Here is a 17,360-nt window from a genome sequence, read left to right on the forward strand (position 1 = left end):
TATAGATCAAATCGGTTCATTTTAATATTCTGGAAATAGTATTAATACAATTAATTATTTTGTTAGAAAATATAATGAGTAAATTTTACTACTTCCTGCTTTAAAAGAGCCACAATTAATGTATCCTTATGTACAACATCTACTTATTATTAGTGTTTTTAAAGTAGTGAAGAATGTCAAATCAATATTCTACAATCTTTGCTTTCTTTAAATGCTCAGCATTATGTAAAATTCTACTTTTGTTAAGTAAAAACACAGGAATTCAACGTGATGAAATAAAAAGAGCATACAGTATATTACACAAAATGTTTTTCTTTAACTAGATTCATTTGGAAGGTTAAACAGCTTCCTCAAATTTATTCAGGTCACTCTTTTTGTATATTCTAATACAAGCAAATGGGATCAAAATTAAAGCTGATTTTGGCTATAAATTAAGGAATCAGAAATGAACAAAAACTAATGGACAGAAGCAGAAAGATTAAAAAGCAAATGAAAATGCAAAACAAGGACTACAAAAATAATTGGAGAAACAAAAAGCCAAAGATACTGAAAAAATTGGAAACTAAACACTGACATTGATTGTTGTTGAGAAATGTAAAGCTGCCAATACACTATTTTAGTCACCACTTCTTTCTTTCAAACAAATGGCTGCTTTCTGGGCAAGTTCCTGGATTCCTGAATATGGACACTCTCAGAACAGGTCTTCAAATATGTTCTTTAACAATGGAGAGGCATGATGAGATCAGATTCGAGGTAACTTTTTCATTCCTAAACTGGTGGGGAGGGGGTTAACGATTGATTTATTGACCTGAATGGTACGTTAATCTAAAAGAAGGAATTCTAGAAGTGTTGTTTATAAGGAAACATTTATAACTCTGTTTCAACTTGGGCACCAATGCAAAGAGTATTCAAATACTGTAATTAATATTTCAGGCATTACTCTAAACTGCCATCTATTTATCATGTAGCTTGTCATTACCTCCAACAATAGCTGAAATAGATGTTAAATTCTCTCAATTAAATTTTTATCATACTTGTTTGAGTTTGCAGCTAGGTGGCATATAATCCTCAGTGACAAAACTTCAATGTTTGAATTTGCCTATTTGTCTGTTACTCAAATCAGTCTCCAGCATCCAATCAAAACTCACCACATTGACCCAAGGATATGCAGAAAAGCAACTTCTTCATCATCATCTTATTATTCTTCTTAGGCAAGCACTTGGATCAAGGATGACTACTTCCACACTGATTGTGTTGGCTCTGAGCTGATTGATGAGACCAAGGTAAGAATTATAGATTCTTCTACAAATAGCGCAGGAAGTTCCTTGTGTGCCAAGTGGAGGAAGAGTCAGTGAAGTAACACTCTCCTTCCTTCCTTTATACTGGGTTTCTGTATCATCTCAATGTGTAGTCTTGGTTCCCAATACCATCCTGAATATTCTTTCTCTATGTTTATTGGTCATGGTTCAGGGATTCCCAGAAATCGATAGGGTGGTTACATTTCTTCAAAGACACTCTGATAATAGGCTCGAATTATTTCCTCTACCTGGTTCTAACATTTAACTGTCATTCATTCTTTGGGGGCACTTTTCTGTTTTCACGGATGGTTGCAAAGAAAAAGCATTTCAAGATGTATATTGTACACATTTCTCTGATATTAAATGTACCATTGAAACCTTTGATTTGCTCTTCCCATTACGGAGCTCAGAATAGAGTGAATGCTTCAGGAGTTTGTTGTTAGGCATACAAATACAGTATAACCTGTGCAGCAGAGCCGAGTGACCATATTATAGCTCCAACAGTGCGGATGTTGACCATGTAGTGATTTGCTTCCCAAAGCAATGAAGAGACTTAGCCAATACTGAAATATACAGAACATTGTGTTGCTGATTTCAATGAGATCTACAGTGATAATGCAGTTAATTGAAAGCTCAAATCCACATACAACTGCAATTAATTTGCAGAACAAAATGTGAACAAATAAAAGAAAGTTATACTGTCTACTCACTTTTATGTTTTATTGAACACAATTCTTCAATCAGTAGACATGTAACCTCCAAGAATCACACATTTCAAGGCTTCTACAGTTTTCTTTAATGTTCTAATAATGTGTTTTTCAATTCCTAAATGTAAGTTCCTGATAGTGCATATGAATATTTAAGTGAAAGGTTAAAAATTATTTTTTTAAAATTCATCACCACTGGGCACACTTGTAGGGGCCTTGTTGGAAGTAGCATACTCAAAAAACATAAAGACTAGGTTTATATAGTATTGGTTACAGCTATAATTCAGTGAATAAATGGCAAAAGGGAAGACACTCCTTAAAGCTGTCATACATTCTTTTTCAAAGTATGGTATACTATACATTGATATAAGCTGAAGCAAGAGCTCCACAGGAGGTTATAGAGCATGTGTGTCACCCTAAACTTACATCTCAGCAGAAATCATTTGCCTTTTACACTGGTTTCGTCACTGCAGTAGAAATTTAAAAAGACAACTTAAATTAAAGTTCCATTTAGATATGAATCAACTTTGGTTCAACTAAGAGAGTATATCATGTTAACCAATTCAGGGAAAGTGAGGGTATAATTATTCTTTCTGTAATACAATAGCAGAATTTCAACTAATTAAATTATTTATATCCAATGAAATACCCACCTAACTACAAGAATACACACCTGCCTAATTTGTCTAATTGGACGATTTTCTTATTTATCTTTATGTCTAAGGTAAATTTCCAAAACGTTACTTAGTAGCTCAAAGAATGTATATCATCAAAGTTTATTTGATGTTTTTGTCTGGTAATATAGCTGCATAAAATTTTCAATTTATTTGGAACAAATACAATTGTTAAGCTTTGGCCTTGAGAAAACCGATTAACAAATAAACCTGTTGTAAGATGATTACCATCTTCAAAGCCATCTAATGTGAAAACTCATATAATACATACTGTTTTGACCTCCAGTGTCATGGTCCCTTCCGGCAATCTCCCACCTTACTATTTACCTAAAGAATTGGGCCTCAATCCCCTCGTTTAATTTCCAATCATTCACAGGTTCCACTAACTACACACACCTGCTTTCCATCAGCAAATGCAGGATAAAGACCCTGTGATCACAACAAGGAGCTGCCAGTTTGTTGGTCAACTCTAGTGTGAGTAATGTTGTTTTATTGTTCTTAGGACTGTCATTTCTAAGTCTAGCATCATTCCTGGATTCTCTCCAAACCCAAGACTTTGGGTAAAGACTCTCCTGGAAATGATTCCATGCTTGCTATGGTAATAATGCCTCCTGGCTCTGCCCCTGTGCTCTGTACTCTGGTTTGTCCACTGCCACACTTGTGTAACATTGAGAGGTACAGCTTATATTGTATGAGTATCACTCTGATCTGCATGGCACAGTGATGGAATGTTGTGTGTGTATGATCTTAATTAACACTGATTGTGAGCATAATCAATAGTATTAGTATAGGTAGGTGTGTGATGACTCTGTACTGAATTTAATATTTCTTTTACTTTCTGCAGTTTGAAAAGTTCTCATTAAAAATCCTAAAGAAGGCATCCATCTTGGGTGATGTTTGAGAACGTGCTTAACTCCCTGCTTAGATCTGTACACATACAATGCAAAGGCAAAAGAGTGGAAAGATAACCTGTCTTCAAAGACATCACCTGTGGACTGTATACAGATCTGAATGCCACATGCTACCATATCGGTTTCTGACCAGGGTAATATTGATCACCAACCCTTGGAAGTCAAGTCAGAATGTGGGTCTTTGCAATGCTCAAGCAAACCACAATTAGCACACTTGTAGCACGAGCCTGTGCCACAGATGAAGTGACAAGAATAAAAACAGGATATAATCATGAAGTCCAAATGCAAATGGAGAAAGCTCTTACAGACATAGAAGAAGCACATATAGACATGGAGCAAGCTAATGTAGAGGTTATATTGTGTGCAGTCAAGGAGGAGCATGAAACTGAGGCTGCCTTAGCAGAGGCAAAGGTGCATAAAGTAGTAGCTGATTTAGAGAATGGTGGTAACCTTTCTGGGAAGATGACTGAAGAATCGACTGTTGGTGCAAGCTTTCTAATATGATGTGGTTGAATGAAATCAAAGTTCAACATTTGAAACCTGCAACATATCGCTGTCTTTCACCAGCACCATCTTGAACTCCTTTAAAAAGATAGGAACCAGCTTCCTGTCATACTCCAGATCAAATTTTTACCCAGTCCTCCTCAATATGCACCCTCTGCTTCAGATTCAACCCCAAAGAGGAACCTTCATTGAAAGTAGAATTTGAGAAGTAGCCAAGGTCACCAACTTGGAAACACATGGTTGGGGTGTTCCCTACTTAATTACAGCAGACAAGTGCAGAACAGTGCACCAAATGTATCAGTGGCTCACCATTCAACAGGAGTTAACAGAAAACCAGCTGCACAGCCCTCACTCTCTGTATCAGGCTGATATTAAGGGAGTGAGATACTGAAACTGGCCAGAGAAGCCGTGAGGCAGAGTTGGTCCAAATAAGGACAAGACAATCATGCAGAAAGTGGTGGTGGAAAACCTAGAGAGGATAGTGAGGAGAACTGGGGAAACAGTAACAATATATTGCAGAACACAGATGGATACACAGTGCAGCAAGCACCAGTGGACTCCAGGAAAATAAGCCAAGAATCCATTGTCACTTCATTAGTATTAGACCCAGATACAGCTGTAAATTCAGGGCCAGCACCTTAATCTATTATTGGTTCTAGCAGACACACAGCTGAGCATCCATCAAATGTAGCTACTTCCTCATACACTCTAGGTACACTCAGGAGCATCAGTAGTTGCTGCAGGAAGAGCAAGTGGATTTGTTGTGGATGGAAGGTCTTCTTACCCCTGCCAATCCTCATTGATGGTGATCAAAAGGGATGAAGTCCCAACTCCTGAAGCTGCACTCGGATATTCACACCTTAAAGACATGACTGACAAGATTCCCCCACTTGACTCTTCTGAGATTCTCCTGTAGATTGGCAGAGACACAATCTGTGCACATAAGGCACTGTATGTGAGCAGCACAATGGTCGCAGCAGCTTAGCCCAATGAGATCTGCCTTCATGGTACACTTTAGCTGACTGTCAGCATTTAAGACCAATATCCTTGAGAATGGAAGTCCTTTCAAACCCTGTAAGAGTGGTATCTATAGGAAAGAGACGATTGTAAGAGTAGCCAAAGACAGCCTCTGTGTTTGACACATTTGTAAGCAACCTCTCACCACAGAGCAACCAAATCAGGCAAAGGTTAGAATCTTTCTTATAGTTCAAAGACAGGTGTATGGAGAGGAAGTGCAGTGCTTTACAAAGCAGGAACCTCCTCAATCCAAAGTTACCCTGGTGAACTCTGTCCCTTTCTTGACTCTGAGAGGCTATTGTGAGTTGGAGGATGTATTAAGAGGGCACAACTCAATTCAGAGGTGCCTCACCCACTCATCATTCTGGGTGAGCACTGTGTCACTACTCTGCTCATCAGAAATTTCTACCAGCAAGTATGTCATCAAGACTGACATTTTTGAAGCGAAAGCATTTTGAAAATTGTGTAGTAAGACTTCCCAAGATCAGTCTCTGAGACTGTCTTTCATTTGCCAATGATTTAATGAAATGATTATCTTTTAGTTTCAGTAGTTAAGTTGACATTCCATGGATGCCAGGCAGGGAGAGTTCTGGCCTTTAGAGGTGCAGTTTGTTGTATATTAACATCACTTATTGTAGGTAAAGCAACACACATCAAAGTTGCTGGTGAACGCAGCAGGCCAGGCAGCATCTCTAGGAAGAGGTACAGTCGACGTTTCAGGCCGAGACCCTTCGTCAGGACTTGATGAAGGGTCTTGGCCGGAAACGTCGACTGTACCTGTTCCTAGAGATGCTGCCTGGCCTGCTGCGTTCACCTGCAACTTTGTGTGTTGCTTGACTTTCCAGCATCTGCAGAATTCCTGTTGTTATTATAAGTAAACTTTGGTTTTCCTATCATTTCCTGCACAAGCATCCACCTTCACTCCTCTATTTGCCTTTGAGGCAGCAATCCTAAAGCCTAACCTGTGAATCTTAAGCTTTCTTACGACAGGTAATCATTTAGTAGATATATTTCAAAGGAAGTATGTTTATCGTTTATTATTAAGTTATCACTGCACCATGAGTTCACTCTGCTCTACGCAGTATCATTATTGTGTTCATTACCTAGGTTAAAAACGATCATGAGAATAATTGACACCATAGTATATTCTTGCATGTGACAATTCTGTATTGAATTTAACGTCTTTTACTTCACTTTCTGCAGTTTCACAACTAAGTTCTCATTAAAACCCCCAAAAAAGTTTCCATCCCTTTTTGAGAAGTTGTTAAATTCCCTGCCCAGATTTGTACTCATGCACTGCAAGGTCAGTAGATATACAGCTTTTCTTCTGTATTGCAAAACTTCAAAAAAATACGGATATATTCACTAATACAAATTAAAAGTGATACCTAGATCTGTTTCCTTAATCAAAAGTTGTTTAATACAGCATTACAATGCAAAACACAAATAGGACAGACTTGAATTACAATTTGTGATTAGAATTTCTCACACTTGTCTTAAAGCTCATTTTGTTATTTTTATACTGAAAGTCTCTGCCATAAGAACACCACAGTAAATTTACTTAACATGGAAACAGAGAAATAAACATACAATGCACAACATTCATGCATTGAAAGACTGCGACTTACATCAAATGCATATACAAAGGTGCTATTTTGACCTCAATTGCCCTGCCACAAATTAAATTAATAAATAGAGAATGCAAATTAGTCATACAACTGAATTTTGGTGTTTGTATAAAGGGCTTCATTATAAAGTATGACTTCTATTTAGTTAGTTCTACATTTAACATAATTTCTAATTGATAAAAAATGTGTAACTACTGTGACATCTGGTTTCTATATAAATGCAACAAACAACTTCTTCTATGTATAGCATATTCCAACTTGATAAACATCCCAAGGCACTTCACAGCAGGACCACCATTCTGCATTTGAAACTGAGTCAAAGGAGAATATCAGGGCAAATGACCAAAAGTTTGATCAAAGAAATAGCTATTATGGAGTATCTTCAAAGATTAAAAAAAAGGGATAGAGAAACAAAGAGATTTAGCAAGAGAATTGCAAATTGTAAGGTCTTGGCTGCAGAAAAGCAACCATCAATTGTGAACTAAAGCCAGGACCACATAGAAGGCCAGAACTGGAGAAGTGCTGATATTCCACTGCCACAGGACTGAAGGAGAATACAGGGATAAGGAGAGTACAGCCATGCAGCGATCTGAGAACAAAGTGGGAATTTTAGAATTATGACATTATGCAACTTGGGACTAATGTAGATTAATGAGCACGAGAGATGATTTAAGTGGACTTCTTGCAAATAAGGACACCACAGCTGAGTTTTGGATATTCGTAACGTTGTGGAGAATATAGAACATGTAACATTGGCTAGGAGTCAGTTAAAATCATCAAGTTCACAGGTAACACAGGCACTGACAAGTACTTCTAGTGGTAGCTGAACTGAGGCAGGGCAGATCAGGCAATGTTTTAGAGGTGGAATTATGTAGACTTGGTGTTGCCAGCAGGTTGTGGTCAGAACTCAGTTTGAGGTCAACTATGACACCAAGTTTGTGCACAGTCTACTTAAGACTCTAGGCATCTTGCAATTATGAAATGGAGTCAGTGGCTAAGGAACAAAAATGAACTGACACACACCAAAGACAAGAAACAAATCCAGAAGAGCAATAAAGCTCAGATGTTTTTTCTGTAGTTTGTTCTTATTAGTTTAGGTATGAGAGACTGACCTACAATTCAACACATATTTACAAAAATTAGCAAATCACAAAATTCAATTTCTGAAAACAGTAAGAACTTTAAAAGCATTCGTATCAGTGTAGTGTCAGAATTCTATTTTAAAGTGTTTAGAAGAACATTTAGTATGCTACAAATGCTCGAATAGCAATATAGAACTTATAATAAGGTCTGATTTCAAACATTCCCAAAAAACTGTGGAAAAACAAAATCATTTTAAAACTTTCAAGGTTACAGAAATATTTCTACATGATAGTACATTACAAACTACTTTATACAAAGTATTGAAACTTTGATTAATGGTGTCTACTTGAAGTTCATAGAAAACTAACTAAGCATAGATAGGTATTCTCAGATCCTAATGAAGTAGTTAAATTGTATCAATCACCAACACCTTTGATATTTTTGGTAATTTAAACTAATAAATGTCTTCCCTAAATGCTTATATGGTAATAAGAGTTCAAGGTCTAACACATGTATGCCGCTGTATATGGTCTCCATCCCAGGATATCTGAGCTGCAGTTCTACAGTTATTAAAGCATCATATGTAGCAGCTTTACTGATCTATATAATGATAAATACATGAAGACAAGCATGTTTATAAATGTAAAGAGAAATCCCTAGAGATTGTTTTCAAAATGGCATCCATATTGCCTGAATTTTACCAGCAATGACTGTGATATGATTAAACGTTAATGTTCCAAATACCAACAATTTAAAGAAATCTCCACAGATAAATTTTCTTTCTTACTTGGTTACCTTGCACCTGATGAATAGCAGTACATGAATGTATATTTGTGTATTTGTCAATGTAAGCTAGATCTGTGAGGAAGTGATTTTCTTTGACTTGGAGGGAATAAAGAGGCAGAAAAAGAGAAGAAAACCAACCACAAAATGAAATTGAATACAGTGACATTACACAAGCTGAAGTCCCCAAACAGCACACTTACAAATGCCTGAAGGTGTTTAGTTATTTTTACCTTCGCATTTATCTATTCACCTGCATAAATGTAGGATTTCAATTATTCAAAATTAATACATCTGAAATTGTAAAAATTTCTAATTCTATTTTGTAACAGTACAGGCTTACGGAAATCAATTATGAAAGCACATACATCATTATAAATATTTGCATATATCAACAAATTAAAACAAGATTGTGCATTTTGATTTCTTTCCTCCGAGCACTGAGACATTATATTGGTAATTATTGCTTCTTACCTGCTTGCTGTACTTGTTATTGGTCTGACAGCTGTATTCCGAGCAATGATCTGATTCAATTGAGATGTTATCTCCTGTGCCTACGAAAGTATTGGCCGGTGGGAGTTCTTGCACTGCCTGATGTTTCTTCCCTGCAGTAGGTGATTGGGGGTGAAGCTGAACTGTTGGCAATGGAGAGCTGGATTTGTAATGCCTTCCGAGATCAGGACTCCCTGGTCCACCATTCATGGAGTGATAACATCCCATGCCAGGACTCTCTGTAAGCTTCTCATGCACACTGTCATATCTCTGTCCATTTGGTTTTGATGCTTCCACAGTCACAATGCTACTGTACAGAGGTTGTTTGGCCTTTTTGTTCTTTTTGTCCTTTTTGGGTTTCTTAGACTTGTCATGCTGTTGGGGTGTGAAAAAGTCTTCAGGATCTTTTTTGCCAGCCTCGTATCCATTCTTGCTTTTTTTTGGTCTACAATATCTTGCCAAAACCACAACCAAGATGATTAAGATCACTGTCATGACACCAGCAACAACTCCAATAACAATGCTGAGTCTTTGTTTGCTCATCTCATAATTTGGGTCACCTGCAATATCTTGTTTCAGGGAAGTGCGGAGACTCCTTGCTATCTGAGCCTCCACTATGGTAGCATTGGAGACACTCTCATTCACAAACACATGAACCATTGCAGTGGTGTATTGGGAAGGCTGGCCACTGTCATTAACCTGCACCACTAACCGGTGCAACCCATAGTGCTTCTGGGTTAGCTTCCCCACCAAGGAGATGACTCCACTGGCAGAATCAATCTCAAAAAGTTTAAAGGGGTTTCCTCCAACAATGCTATAGTTGAGGTCAGCGTTAATGCCAGTGTCACTGTCTGTGGCCAGAACTGTGGCCACAACTGTCCTTAAGTTACTGGAGGGAGGCAGCAGGGTGTAAGATGCGTTCTTGGGGAAAGTGATGGTGGGCGGATTGTCATTATCATCCATGACATACAGCGATATCATAGCTGTGGAGGATTTCGGGGGCTCTCCTCCATCCACGGCCTTCACTTTGAAAGAGTAGGTGGTCTGCTGTTCCCTGTCGAAGGAGATGGTGGAGTAGATGGTACCGGTGTCGTTGTCTATGGAGAACACATTATTGTCCTCTTCAATGAAGAGACTCATCTCGGCGTTCTTGCCCTGGTCGGCGTCCATTACAGTCACCATGCCAACCGGGCTGTTGGGCGGCAAGTTCTCCTTCACGTAGAAAGTGAAGAGGTCCTGCATGAAGCGCGGCTCGTTATCATTAGTGTCCTGCACCTGGACCACCACGGTGGCGCTGCCCTGCAGGGAGGGGGTGCCGCGGTCCCGAGCCATCACTCGGAACTCGTACCGCTCCGTCTGTTCCCGGTCGAGCACCAGGTTGGCTCGAATGGCACCCTTGACCGGGTCGATAGAGAAAACGCCGGCGGCCGCCGCATCCAGCGAGTAGCCTAATTCAGCGTTCTTGCCGTCGTCGGCGTCAGTGGCCACCACAGCGGCGACCAGGTCACCGGGCAGGTTATTCTCAGGGATGGACAGCCGGTAGACGGCCCGCGGGAAGATGGGTGGGTTGTCGTTGACGTCCGCCACTCTAACCAGCAGGGAGTTGTTGCTGGACAAGCTGGGACTGCCCGAGTCCACGGCCACGATTACTACAGAATATTCCCTTACCGACTCGTAGTCCAGCGGGGCCGAAGTGTGCAGGAAGTACTTCTTCTTCCTCGGCTGCTGTTGCTGTTGTTGCTGCTGCTGGTCGGTGTCGGTCTCACTGGCCGGCCTCAGCTGGAATGGCACGTCTCCGACCACTGTGCAGGTCACGGCGCCATTCTCGCCCTGGTCGCGGTCCGACACTTGCACCAGAGCCACCGGTGTGTCCACCAGCACGTCCTCGGCCACGCTGGCGGCGCCGTCGCGCACCACGATGCGCCCGATTTTGCGGATGTCAACGAGCGGCGCATTGTCATTCTGGTCGCCGATGGCCAGCAGCACGGTGGCCCGGTCCGTGCGGGGGGGTTGGCCCCGGTCGCGAGCCAGGACGCCGAAGCGGAGCTGGCTCACCTCCTCGCGGTCGATCCGGCGCAGCACACTCAACCAGCCGCTGTTCTCGTCCAAACGCAGCAGCCGCCGAGCCGCTTCGCTCGCCCCGCCGAAAGCGTACTCCACCTGACCGTTCACCCCAGTGTCCGGATCGCCAGCTCGCAACTGTAAGATGCGGCTGCCCGCCGGGCTGTTCTCTGGCAGCCTGGCCTCGTAGAGCTGCCGCTCGAAGCGAGGGCTGTTGTCATTCACGTCCGAGATGAGCACCCTCAGCAGGGCACTGGAGGAGCGAGGGGACCGCCCGCCGTCACTCGCCCGCAGCCTCAGCTCGTAGGAGTCGCGCAGCTCCCTGTCCAAAGCCCCCTTGACGATCAGTTGAGGTTGTTTGCCCCCGTCCGGGGTATCGGCCACCTGGAGCTCAAACACATTGTTGCCGCCCGGCCCCGGGTCGTCGCTGCCCCCGCCGGGAGTCAGCTCCTTGCCGCCGTTTCCCCGCGCCGGTTCCAACCCTCGCCTGGATGCCTGGCCACTCTCGTCTTGCAGCTGCAGCAGTTCGTACCGCTCGATGCCATTGGTGCCGAAGTCGCGGTCAGTGGCGGTGGGCAGGAGGTAGAGGGTGCCCACCGGCCGGTTCTCTTCCACGGTCAGCGTGAGCACGGGCGAAGGGAAGGCGGGAGCGTTGTCGTTGATATCGTCCACCACCACCTGGCCGTCGTGAAGGTCGACCCAGCTCTGCGCCGGACCGATCACTGACACTTCGAAGTCGATGAAGCACTCGTTCGCGTCGAAGATGCGCTGGCACTGCGGCAGCTTCTCGCGGTCGATGCGCCGGCCGGTAGTGCTCAGCTCGCCCGTTATGTTGTCGATCTTGAAGTACTCGGAGCCGGACTCCAGGCTGAAAGTCACCTCTCCCGAGCCCGCCACGATGCCCAAGTCGCTGGCCACGTTGCCGATCCGCACGTCGGCTGCTCCCTCCTCGGTGATCCGGTAGCGGAGCGCTTGCTTTGCGCTCACCAGGACGGCGGCGGTCAGCAGCAAAAGCGCCAGTGGTACACAGAAACTCATCTCTCCAAGTATTTTCCCCCTCCACCACCACCACCACCACCTCTCTCCCTCCACAGATTAATTGCACTGAACACGGTTCCTATTGTCCGTTTCAACAGTCCGGCAACACTCAATAAAGTGATCTGCAGAAACACTCACCGGCATCGGGACTCACAGAAACACCGCTTTAGCTTTGACATCCCTCTTCTTCAAACTGACTCACTCTATTCCGGTCAAACGAATGCAGTTTGTGGGACAACGACGCAGAAAAGGAGAAACATTTAATAAAAATGGTCACCTGAATCCGTTTTAGTGCTTGGGACGTGCCTTTTCATTCACGTTGTTCCAAGTTTGCCCTGCATCCGCAGTTGGTGCTTCTTTACCTGCATGCTAGTGGTTACTGTGAACTGTGTGTGCAGCACTCTGAGTGCCCCAACCTTGCTATTGCAGTCTTTCCCTTTCTCTGCACACTCTTCCCTCTCTCTCTCTCCACCCCCTCTCTCTCTCTCGCCCGTTCTCTCTCTCTCACACTCACTCTCTCTTCTCTCCTTCCTCTCCCTCCCCTTCCCCTCCTCTTCGCCCGTTCCTGACTGGCTCGAGAGACAGCTACTGAATAGCGGAAAGAGGTCTGGAACCCAGGCAGAAAGTTGAAAGGGCGTTTGTAAAATTATTGTGAACGCAATCTCTTTCGCCGTGTCCAAGAAGATTAGACAGGAAGGAGTCCAGCAGAATAAGGATTGCAGCTAATGACTTTCTTATTCGTATTCAGCCCAGAGAACCGGTACAAGGGGGTGAGCTGCCAAGATGCGTCTAGGTGCAGATATTCGTCCGGATTGAACGTGGATTGGGAAATCCTGGCTGATAAATCAGAAATCCGAATGAGAGCGAGCTGATTTCACGATGCGGATCTTTAAGGCAAACGGCGTCCGCTAGTGGATAGCTTCTGGATTGAGTCCGGGCAGTGGAATAAACAAAACCTCACCAATTAAAGAGTGATTTGGCTGTCGTACTTTCACAACAGCAAGTTTTCTGATTCCAAACCCTTGAACTGTATTTAGTTCTCTGACGCAGTCCTTTCTGTGGTGCTGAATCCTCCACTTCAAGGGGGGAAAAGTCCTTGTTATTCGATTAGTCTTGGTCTGCTGAGTAGTTCATTGCTATTCCTGCAGTTGAAGTTGGGTTTGCCCTCCCCATATAATTCACCCTTCTGCATTCAGACTGTAGCTGTAGGTTATAGCGCAAATCCGGCTCCAATGCCGATGTTTCTCAAAGGATCGGAGTCTATAACAGAGTGGAAGCAATAACGTCCTCTCCCTCGGGCTGGAGATCTGCAATTCCGACGCTTTCCCTCCTATATCTGCACGTTGTTGGCTGTGGATTCAGGTTAACAGCAGAGTTCCGATTTCTCGCTCCCTCCCTCTTTTGTATGCCATCCCGCTCGGAGTGTGGGTGAATGTGAGAGTTTTCTGACTCATTTGAGGTAGCGTCACCTACACGAGTAAAAAGGAACTGATGCACGGTCAGGAAATGCAGAGCTTCCTTTTTTTCTACATCATCAATCTTTTCCCTCATTTGCTTCATTTTTCCAGCCGTTCTATTCATTTTAATTCAACGTAATTTTCTTCCTGAGCAGATTAGTGGCATTTTAAAATCTTTCCACATACTCTTCCTGTTTTATCTCATGCCGTGCGTTCGGTTACTAGTCTTCCGTCTGAAGCAGCTTCTCGAAAGTAGATTGCTATTTGTGAAGAATGTATATGTGTGTATTTGCATATTCAATTAAACATATAACTAGCACCCCCTTCGCTTTTAGAGAATGCGTGGTTTTAAAATTCGTCTTTTATACAGACACAGTAGGGGTAGTAAAAGCTCATATTTGTCTGAGAAAGACAGACCGAGGCTAAATGTGAGTTTGATGTGCATATATACGTAGCATTTGGTTAAGGAAACTATTTATTTATAAATATGATAAAGGTTAAGCTTTTCGTTATGTGCCTCTTTCCCGCAAAGCCAGCGCTCGAGAGTCGGTGATACATATGTGTAAAACAAAGCACGCTTTAACAAGACACCTTCGGGTTTAAAACCAAACGCATAGCTGTGTTTCCATTACATTTCAGTGAAATGTTGCTGTTTTGAAGGAGAGGTTGCTGCAGCGGCGGGTGGCGTATCATTACCGTGACTTTTTTTCGAGAGGGAGCCGGGAGGAGACGCACGATGTGGGCTGTGGGGAGCTGCAGTTGCCGGACGAAAGTTGAGTGTTGAAGAGCGCAGTGCCGGAGCGGCCGGAGCGCAGTCAGGCTGCGGCAGCACTGAGCAGCGCCTGCGCAACAAGGGGAGGGAGCAGAGGTGTGGGGCAGCTTTTGGTGACAGTCAGAAAGTGATGACAGAGACAGAAAAAAAATCTCAGCGAAAGCAAGGAGACGTTGCCGAAAGAGCGTGGCTTAATGTGTGCAAAAATAACGGAAAAGAGAGAAAAACCTGCCAGGTTGAAAATCAGGATATATTGTTTCACCCACCTCATCAGTTGCCGCTCATCATAATTGAAGCTTTTAATACATAGCCTGTACAAAACCAAAACAGAATAAAGGATCTTTAAACGGCTTGGGTATTCGGTGAAACAACTATAATGTGATGCTAACAATCGGTTCGAAGACTATTTAATATCAGTGGCTATATTTAAATATCAAAGTAACTTTCGGTGCGATTTGCATTCTTATGCATGAGCGGCTCTGGGCAGGATGTAGAAACGGCGCTATCAATGAATCAGAATTTTAATTAAAACGAGGAATACGCACCGTTGGCCTTTTGAGCTGCTAGTGTTTGACATAGCTTTAGTAAGGCGCGATCTAATAACTCGTTTTTCAACTTTATGGTCATTGATAAACAGTGGACGGCAGTACTCTAGTTGTAATTGATCTTAAACTGAAAGGTCAGATGACTACGCAGTCTAATCAACGTAGACTCAATTCATCGTCGATGTGACCAGAATCGTGCAATCAAGATCTTGAATATGCAAATTGTAGCCAAGTTCTAAATAGTAGTCCAGTTTAGTTTTCTAAATTGTGACCCTAGCGCTGAAGAGCAAAGTTGATATTTTTGAAATGTTATGCAAAAGAGAAACATTAGGGTTGTGCAGTTTTGTTGTTGAATGCACATGTGGTTTCTTAATGCCGAAGACAATAATACACTGTTGCACCATCCATGACGGTGGTGGTGTTAGACTGCTTAGCAATTAAAGCTTTTAGCTGTAATATTTACACACAATTGTTGGATTTTAGATATTACCATGAACCTCTGGAACACTACCAAGTATAACATAGATTCTTGGCTTTAAGGGAAATAGGCACATTAAACAGTAATTAACTTAAAATGTATGTTTTATATATAATATATCAGATTGGTAAGTATAACCCTGTAATGATCAGATTAGCAATTTCAATTATTATCAATCGCTCAGTAGGTGAAGGCATATGAGTTATCAGGCTGAGAATAAACATTATGTCAAATATATCTCTATTCGACTTTATAATGGTAAGTTTTCTTTGGTGTTGCTACATAGGTTTTGTTGAATTATCTCTTTTGATTGGTTGTAGATCCACTGTGGATTTCACAACTTTGAGCCAGCAAGCAAAACAACTATCACCTATGTTCCCACCCATGATCACAAACTGGATCAGGTATCTGTGCTTGCTATTGATTATCCTATGTATTTGATTGATCGTCGGATGTAAGAAGGATTGTAAGAGGGCAGGACCCTCAGGCAGAGTGAGTAATCATCAAAACTAATTATTGTGAATGCACAAAAATTTATCACTTGGATGACCACCTAAAGAACATTTGAGGAAGACATTTATAGAATAGATTAACTTTTATGAAAGCAATGCATTTAATCAAATAGTTGTACAGAAACTAAGGTGGAATACGAAAGTTTTTGTAAGATAAATACACAGGTAAGTCTCATAAATCTGACAGAACTCGTGTTTTTTGTTGCATTTAGTCACAAGTCGAAACCTGGCAATTGACATTTCAGCCAACCCATGATTATTTGTATCTTCTCTGCAATTATGAGCAGAGTGAAGCTGACCTTTAGAAAGGCTATTTGTAGGAATGGAATGTTTCAAATCAGTAATGTATTGTTTTGTGGTTCCGTTTTGTTGCCTCACCCCTTAATCTGCTTAATTTGTTTTTCTTCATGAGCAGTATAAGACTAAATAGAAAGTAAGGAATATCAGCATTGAAAGATAGAAGGTGGTACAGATAAAAACAAGATGATGCCATGAAAGAAAAAAGACAGGTTATGCTGAAATATATAGATAATTGTGTACTTCACCTTCCGAAAAGCTTAATAGAAAGAACTCCTAAAGCAAAGTGTAATCAGATTTGCTGCTTGATTTTTAAATGATTACTTTTTTGGTGACCAGATTTATCAGTAAAACACTAACCATTTCTTTTCAGCAACGCATATTGAAGTTGAACTTGCAGAATGGATAATGTAAAGAACATTATCCCTATGCAGTAACGGGTGGAAATAAAACAAACTTGCTGCAGAAAAATGTTTCATATGATCAAACTTAAATGCACTGGATGCAATTTTTTTTATTTCCTATACCAGCCACTCTTTTGAACTCCTTTGGTGAACCTACTAAATTGATATCAATTAATCCAACTTTATAAACAATTTTGCTGCAAGCTTATTTCAGCCAGAAAATGGCCTCTAAAGAACTTAGTTATCTAAAAGGTAGAAACAGCATCTGAGCCATGATTGAATTCCAAACATGCTCCTTGTGATTAAAAAAACACATGATTCTTATTTATAATTGTTCAAGCTAAAATTTGTAAGCAACTATGATGTAAGAACAGAGTCCTTTGGACATTAATACTGGAAATAAAAGCAAAGGTAACTTGAAATAGCCATATTGAAAATTATTCTAGTGAAAGGCTTCAACCTGTATTGTAAACTTATCTCTTTCTTTCTCCATTGATGCTAGTTTGATATACAAAATATTTCCATTATTTTCTACTGCTAGGGCACTTGATTATTATAATAAAAGGTTAAATATATAAAATAGTTTAGATCTATTTTGTTTTAAAGGTAACAATTTTGTTTAAATCCCATTACCTTCCTGACACATTAAAGATTTCACTTTTGAATTGGTGCATAAAGATAACAGGGAACAGTACTATT

General features: G+C 41.5%; 1 protein-coding gene across 4 annotated transcripts in view; it reads right to left on the reverse strand.

Moving 5' to 3' along the window:
* pcdh7b (protocadherin 7b) overlaps window positions 1-14,044 on the reverse strand; it is a 415,236-nt gene extending 401,192 nt beyond the window's left edge. The window contains exon 1 of one of the 4 annotated variants that reach the window (XM_063043321.1): window positions 9,080-14,044. In XM_063043321.1, the coding sequence (XP_062899391.1) occupies window positions 9,080-12,196 (3,117 nt within the window). In that variant the 5' untranslated portion in view covers window positions 12,197-14,044. The remainder of the gene's footprint in view (window positions 1-9,079) is intronic. The other 3 variants (XM_063043322.1, XM_063043325.1, XM_063043323.1) reach the window with 3 other exon arrangements.
* Between the last annotated feature and the right edge of the window lie 3,316 nt (window positions 14,045-17,360).

The sequence above is a fragment of the Mobula hypostoma genome, chromosome 3, assembly GCF_963921235.1.
Source record: "Mobula hypostoma chromosome 3, sMobHyp1.1, whole genome shotgun sequence".
Lineage (NCBI taxonomy): Eukaryota > Metazoa > Chordata > Chondrichthyes > Myliobatiformes > Myliobatidae > Mobula > Mobula hypostoma.